The sequence below is a fragment of the Atta colombica genome, unplaced genomic scaffold, assembly GCF_001594045.1.
Source record: "Atta colombica isolate Treedump-2 unplaced genomic scaffold, Acol1.0 scaffold145, whole genome shotgun sequence".
Lineage (NCBI taxonomy): Eukaryota > Metazoa > Arthropoda > Insecta > Hymenoptera > Formicidae > Atta > Atta colombica.
In genome coordinates, this window is record NW_017259234.1 from 73,403 (window position 1) to 81,271 (window position 7,869).

The following is a 7,869-nucleotide window of genomic DNA, read 5'->3' on the forward strand; positions in this document are numbered from 1 at the left end:
AAATTTAATTGTTTAATTTTTATGTATTACACCGAAGAAGATCTGATAAAAGTTGAAATATCTGTATATTAAATGTTTATATCGATTAAATATTAAAGATAGATTAATTATTGGCTTTATTAATAACAAGCTTTGATAGCCTTTCTCTTTTGGCAATTTTTATTTTTTTTTAAATTCTTCAATCAGAATAATTTGATTATCTGTAAATAAATTTATTTATTGCGATGAATATTATCTTGGCCAGAACTCGGATTTCTTGCATTCCGTGCGATTCTTGCATGTCCTTAGCCTTTAGACTACCAAGGCCTATTTCTATCAGAGATCTCAAATATTGATAGAATTAAATTATTTTAACGAATAATATCATCAAATTTGATAAACCTATATATATATATATATTACGATGCAAAGTCTGAAGGAGTTAATTTATCAATATTTTATTTCATTTTTCATTTTTCAGGAATATATAGAAATAATATTTTCAATTTTTTAATTTCTCCTTTATGTTTTGCCGCACATCCGCTTATAATAACAGAACAATGAACTCTTTCCAAAGAACACCCGCGAGCATCTTTCTTTTAGGCCGGAGGTCGCTTCTCGGCAGGTCGCGGAGGTAGGACAGACTCGCGGCGCGGGCGTGCCTGCGGAACGGATGTCGAAGAACCTGAAGAGAAGAGGGGTAGATACAGAAAGAACCCGAATGAGTCGCTGCCAGGTGTACATATCGTCCATAGGGATAGGTAGAAAACAAGGTGGGAACCATATGTTGATCTGCTGACGGGAACTCTGGCACGCGCCAAGCGCACTCAAACTCGAGCCTTTACACCGAGAAGATCGGGGCTGTGGTGTCCACCTTAGCGTCCTTCCGACCTGATCGAACGCCTGACAGTTCGGCTTCGATGTTCCTTTCTCACGGTCTACGTGTAGAAGATGTTCGACACAAGGAACGCAGTGAACTGAGACACTATCAGCGAAGATATAGTTTGCGCAAAGATTCAATCGGATCGATTTCGCGTAGGTGATGTGTCGAGTACATGCAGTATTTTTCACGCACAAGAAATCCAGCTCTTAATATTATATCGGATATATTTCGTTAGATGTAATGAAATCGTTTAAATCATTTAATTAATACGATGTGTATTAAGTATTAGACCTGTAAGATTACGTTTAAACTGCCTAAAAGCCATCACTTGGCTGCGTTGACAAACCCAATGAAATATGAATCAATCCTGATGAATTTTGTGCTTCAACTCTTTCTTCAATGTGACGTCAAGAGAATTTAATGAAGATTGTAGCAATGTCGTGAAAATTTTGCTTATATAAAAATCTCGGACTTGTAAAAAGAAAATCTTCCGCTACACTTCATCTTACGAGACAACTCTGATGAGGCACTGTATATGCTACGCATAGAGATATATATTCTCGTTGTGCCAAGTCGACCAAGTAATTTTTTCAATCATGGCTCTGCTATCGAATCATCACTGCAACTACCAAAACACACAATCTGACATGTTAACACCCGCTTATCCGAATTCAATGAGGAGCTACGATCCCCTGTATCCGTCGCCGTATAATTCTCCAAACTATGAGTCTACAAGAATCGTGTATCGAGACAACTGCACACACGAGAACGAGCTCACACCGCGAAGAGACATCGAGACACTAGATTACACTAAGGACATGGTATCGGAATACACGAAAACTCCAGAAGGATACGATCGAGGATCTTACGGTGCTTTAACTCCTGTCACTCCGCAAAGGTAAACGCACGCGCTAAGAATTTCATCGAAATGATTATTTCAAGGTTCGTCATTCTCGCGAATTTATAGATACGAGCCACACTCGATGGATCAGACCACATCGCCGCGATCGACATTATACGAGGAAAGTTCAGTGGACTATCAGTCACCGTCGTATTGCTATGAAACGCCTCCTCAAGAACCGAGATATCAACCCCTGGAGAACAGCAAGCCGATTCTCACCATCGTCGAACCTCGCGCCAATTATTGGGAGCCCATCATATCGACACAAGTAACTGTTATTTTCTTTGAATTCTCGTTAAAAGTTGATTTAAATTGCAATTTAACGGCTATTAGATATTTCAAGTGAATAGAGCTAATAATTAAATTCCAATAATATTTATTTATCCTAATTATTAACAATTGATGATAATAATAATCGAAAGCGTGCATCGAGTGCGTGATTTTTCAATCAAGCTGCAATTTTTTTTCAGAAGATGCCGACGACGCCACCAGTAAGTCCGCGAAAAGGCAGACGGAGATCCCGCGATGTGCCACCGTCGCCGACAGTGCTAAAGCGTCGACGTCTCGCTGCAAACGCACGTGAACGACGTCGCATGAACGGCCTGAACGACGCCTTCGACAAGCTACGTGAGGTTGTGCCAAGCCTCGGAACCGATCACAAACTGAGCAAATTCGAGACCCTGCAGATGGCACAGAGCTACATAGCCGCCTTATGCGATCTTCTACAGAGACACGACAGCAAGAGATAGATGGATTCCGAAAACGCAAGTATCATGTGTACCCTTTCAATGTTCTGGCACCATTTCTCTAAAAATGCATTCTTAAACTTAAACTGATTTTCAATAAATCCTGCAGTGCAACAATAGCCTCTAATTATAAACTTTTCTTTTAAAAAGATTAAATTGAATATATTTTGAATTCTTTGATTAATTTTAATACTTAATTTTAATACTTAATATTTAAATAATACTTAATATTTAAAATACAAAGAATGTAAAGGCTTGAATACAATTAAATTAATAAAAAGAAAAAGTCTATTAGAGCCGACACAGGTTTTTTCGTGTGTAAAAAATATAATATTTATTAATAAAAATCTAGACATTTCGACCATATTATTTGGAATACAAAGTTTGAATACAAACAAATATTATGATGTTTCAAGATTTTAAAAATTTGGACACATCTTTATTACGATAAATTTACCAAGCGACTTATTTTAAAAGCGTATACAGTTTGTATTACGTCAGTTACTGAAGATGACCAAAGTAATATAGTCGAAACTAGATTTTTTATTAATAGATATTATATTTTTTATTATAAAAAAATCTTTGTCGGCTTTTATAAACTTTTTCTTTTTATTAATTTAATATTTAAATCAAAATTTTAATATTTAAATAATTTTTAACTTCAAAATTAATGTTCTCAAATTCTAATAAATGGATTAGATTATTGTTGTATTCTACTCCTAAATTCAAATCAGTCATTAAAGCTTAATGTGTTTAAACTGCGATACGTATTATTAACATTAATTGTAAAAGAGATGAATAATTGTTAGTCTTTATCGTATGATTCCGAGATGTTTAATTATAAAACGCACAGACAATATTTCAATATATTTCTAAAGCGTAACAAGATATTTATAGTAATTGTAAAAAATTATAAGACTGAACTACACAACTGGTACCGATTTTTAATACTCACAATTTAATCTAAATAAGTATATATCCAATAAAGCCTAATTATCCTTATAAAATTTTTGCTAATAATTATTTTTATTATTATTATTATATGCAAAGAATGATTTTATATGGCAATAAGTTATTTAATTACAACTTTAATATACAAATACGTAATGTGCTGACAATTTTTTCAAATACTTTTTAAAGTTTATACTTTAAAATTTCTAATGTATCTTTAGTTACTTTGAATTAAGTATCAAAAATAGTATTAATAAGATTTTTTACTTGTATCACAAATGCAATAGCGAACATGCATTTCATGTACTTTTTACTATTGTTTTAATATAAGATAAAAAATGAAACAGCTAAAAATCCAAAGACTAAGCGTGATAGTAGCAAAGGAAGCTCATTGTATGTATGTTGTGTGTACGTATGGCAGTTTTTTAAGACATATTTTATGTTTATTTATAAGGCTAATATATTATATTATATTATGTATCTCATCAACTCTCTGTACTTTTAACAAAGTTGTAATTTAACTTTTCAACTATTTCCGTCAAAGAAAATCAAATTATCATTGATTATTATTATATTAGTCATCGCTATTATATAGATATACAGACACACACACACACACGCGCGCGCGTGTGTGTGTGTGTGTGTCTGTGTAATTAGACATCGCTTTTTTTTCTTTAGTCAAGTGGAAATGGATTTGGATTTAAGATCAATTTATTCCTTGAAGTGATCCATACATCACAGAATTTACAGCAATATCGCTGCAAAATCTCTGCAATAATGCTGCAACATGTAATGTTGCTGCAATGTTGTAACAATGTTGCTGCAATTTTTGTGCAGCTTTGTGCTGTAGGGATCTCATTGTGAATTTGTAATTATGTCGTATCTAGTCAAGATTACAATTATCAACTTTGATCATTTTTAAGTAAAAACACCAAAGCAGAAGCTTCTAAAGCAGAAGCAACTTTGTAAAGAACAATAATAACCAAATTCGCATTCAGGAATTTATTGTATAATCGGCTTTATTTAGTCAAAGACTTTTTATAAATAAAAAGTATTATGTAAACTAAACAAGGAAATATATTTATAAGTCGTTATTTATAATTCATTATATGATGCAAATATTTGTAATATTAATTGTATTAAATAAAATATACTTTTGTACACTATTGTAAATAAAAACAGTGTTCGTAACAAAAAAAAATAAATAAATAAATACGATATATTGTTAATACTTCTTCTTCTTCTTCGAAAGGATCAAATATTAATATTCGAAAGAATTGAATATTAAAAGAAAAGTTCCATAAGCAGCTATCTTGTGTTACGTATGAAAATGATCAAAAAAAAAAAAAAAATTAAAAATACTTTTTATAAAGAATTTAAAACAGTTTTTTGTGCTCCTCAGTAACATAAATTTCATAAGAGTTTGTTTCATATTACTGATCGAAACATATACAGTATTTCAAAAGGAACGATAAATTTTTCTGCACAGAGGCAGAACGAACTAAACTGAGAAGAAAAATCCTCTACTATTTTGCAATTTTTGCAATAATTAACAATAAATTAATTGCTAAAGTTACCGAAAATTGAATCATTTTTTACTCAAATACTATCAACTTCTTAGAAAAATTGCAAGAGATAAAAATTTTTTTTCTCATAGAGCTCTAAGAATTGTTTTTAGAATTTTTTAATACCGTATTTTCTCATGCAAAAGATTTATCATTACTTTTGGAACATTCTGTATAAATACTGTTAAAGTTGTTTGTATAACAAAGCATCAAATAATAAAAAAAAATGATTGCAATTGCTCGCCAATTTAATCGATATCATGTGACGCGTTGTTGTACATTTAAAATTAAAACAAAAAAGAGACAGATGATTTTACTTTGTCTCAACTTCTTCAAGGCGTATCAGCTGTGTCGATTGGATATGATTAAGCAGAATGAATCGCTAAACCGCGATGCATGATGTCATACCGCATTCTTCCGGTCATCTCGTGCATAAATGTCGATTTTCCGGTTCTGCACGCGGGCGCGTGACCGGCACACGCACTTGTTGCCCACCTTTCCGTTTCTCTATGGAAGTCTTCGTCCCCTCCCTTCGGAACCCCTTCCGGATGCGAACGATTCACGTGCACTTTCCTCTGACAGTGTCTTCATTATTTTCGGTTTTGTCACCACGTCTTCGGCATAGTGGTCGCTTTCTCTCTCTCGAGGGATTGTCCAAGTCGCATGATATTTGTACGTCTATTGCAAAATATCTTTTTGATGCCGTGAGAATGCCTTACTTCGCATAGACGCTGCTCCGTAATTTCGCTCTAATTACTCGCGTCACGTCTGTCCTTTGTCCAGTTGTTCCTCGGTCGATTCTCTTTCTTTCATTGCCGAAGTGACCGGACGAACGCAAATTAATATAGCGTTACGCATATGACAACCAGCAGCTGTCGCTGACCATGTTTTGTTCGCGACATACAATATATTGAAATATATAACGTTAATTTACAAACGTTTAGAATAATCATGTTATAGACATATGTTTATATATAATTAAGCAACTCAATTCATGAAAAAGTCAATAATGTATAATATTATAGTAGTATCTATTGGATCTAAATTCGCAAGTTATTTCTTTTTAAATAGATATAATTATGCAGGATAGGATTGTAGAATCCTATTTTTAATACAATTAATTCGTAAGAAACACTTTCAGTTTGTGAATAAAAAATTATATTTTTTTATAAGTAAATTAATAGATCCAAAATAAACTGCATTTTTTCCCAAATTGATAATCAAATATTATTTTACAATGACATTCTTTGTAAATATTTACAAACTCTAGAAAAATATCAATATTTTTCTTTTTCTTTAAAATAGCTACGCGCTATAGGTATATCAAATGTATGAGAAAAGAAAAATATCATTCATGTCAAACTCTTTGGACAACATCGCTTGTGGTGATTTCGACCCCGAAGGCGATATAAGATTCGTCGAAAGCAAAATACGAAAGGAAAACGTAATTGCAAAATGATACAAGATACTAGAATAATGTGAGAACATGATGATGTCCTTAAAAAATGCTGACGTATGAGTTCATCTTAATTGATTTGATAGTCACTTGAATTAGTCAATTATTGAAATAATCAATTAACGCATGTCGAATTGCTCTCAGCAGATTTATCACGCTGATCGTCCAAACATATTTTATCTGCTAGCTCTCGAAGCCACTTGACTACCCGTCGTTCACAGGTTTTTGTCCGTTGAAAAATTGATGGATTTATAAAAAAAGATCTCGAAAATAAAAAGAATTAACTAAAGCAAAAAATGGAGGGAAGAAGATCTTTTCCTTTCAGGAGATTATGAAAAATAAAAAATAATCCAATGTTAAAAAAATGTTCACATATGGAAGGATTAACTGTGTATTACAGCAATTCTACTAATAAAATAATATAATACGAAGATTTATAAAATTTTTAAATTCTAGAGGCGATATTGCTGTTATGCGTAAAGGTTCAATATGAAAGACGAAGATTGAGCGAGTTGTCTAAACCTATCCTCGGAAAGAGGCAAGATGACGAACAAATGGACAAAACACGGACGTAGGTTTCAATCGTCCTCTTCTTCCGTTAAATTGGCGAGATCGGGAGAAGGAAAAAAAGAATCCGTCACATTTCAAGATACGTAGGCGGACAGCGGCACGTGCCCTACAATAGAGCTCGTTAGCGATTTCGTATGATTTCCTTTTTCGTTTCTTTCTCTAGATGGACGTCCACCTTCCTGTCATAAATAAGGATCCCTTCCAGCACCAGATGTCCAGTAATTAGCGATCATTAATTACCTGAACGAACGGACCAGCGTTCGGCATTGGCTGTTACGAGAGAAGATCCTTGATATCTTACGATATATCTGCTAGACGGTAAAATACTTTAAACGGGATTTTCGTCCTTGGGGCAAATTACATTACATATAATTAAGCATAAAAACATACATAATTGAGCATAAAAACATCATGATTATTTGATTTTTTTTTTATAAGATCTGACCCTACAAATAATTTTATTGTAAGTGGCGAATAAAAACAATTTTAAATGTAGTTTAATAACAGCTAAACGTAAAAGTATTTATTTCGCATTTATTATAAGATTTTCTTTTTTGTTATTAAATTAATATCTAAATATTTAAAAAACTAATTAATTAAATTAAATAAGGTATTTTATATAGACTGTAAAAAAATAATATACCGAGTGTTCGAAATAAAGCGTCAAATTTGTATATCGGAAACACGGCATTATTGAGAAAAATTGTTCAGAAAGTTATAGGGTTCAAAAAGATATATTTATTGATTTTATTATTTTGACTTTGGGTGGCGTCGCCAAGGTCAGGTTAAGATCACATCGATTTTTAAAATGGAATATC

At 32.6% G+C, this 7,869-nt stretch overlaps 1 protein-coding gene across 1 annotated transcript; it reads left to right on the forward strand.

Moving 5' to 3' along the window:
* Positions 1–1,458: 1,458 nt before the first annotated feature.
* On the forward strand, positions 1,459–2,512 carry LOC108685067 (protein Fer3-like). Its single transcript, XM_018189692.1, has 3 exons — positions 1,459–1,760; positions 1,830–2,031; positions 2,234–2,512. Exons 1-3 carry the CDS (start codon positions 1,459–1,461, stop codon positions 2,510–2,512), a joined length of 783 nt encoding a protein of 260 aa, XP_018045181.1.
* Positions 2,513–7,869: the final 5,357 nt, after the last annotated feature.

Bases quoted from the DNA above. Each gene is read 5' to 3' on its own strand.
- LOC108685067 (XM_018189692.1), top strand. From the start codon at position 1,459: ATGGCTCTGCTATCGAATCATCACTGCAACTACCAAAACACACAATCT. The intron at 1,761-1,829 runs GTAAACGCACGC...GCGAATTTATAG, and splicing joins ACTCCTGTCACTCCGCAAAG to ATACGAGCCACACTCGATGG. The intron at 2,032-2,233 runs GTAACTGTTATT...ATTTTTTTTCAG, and splicing joins AGCCCATCATATCGACACAA to AAGATGCCGACGACGCCACC.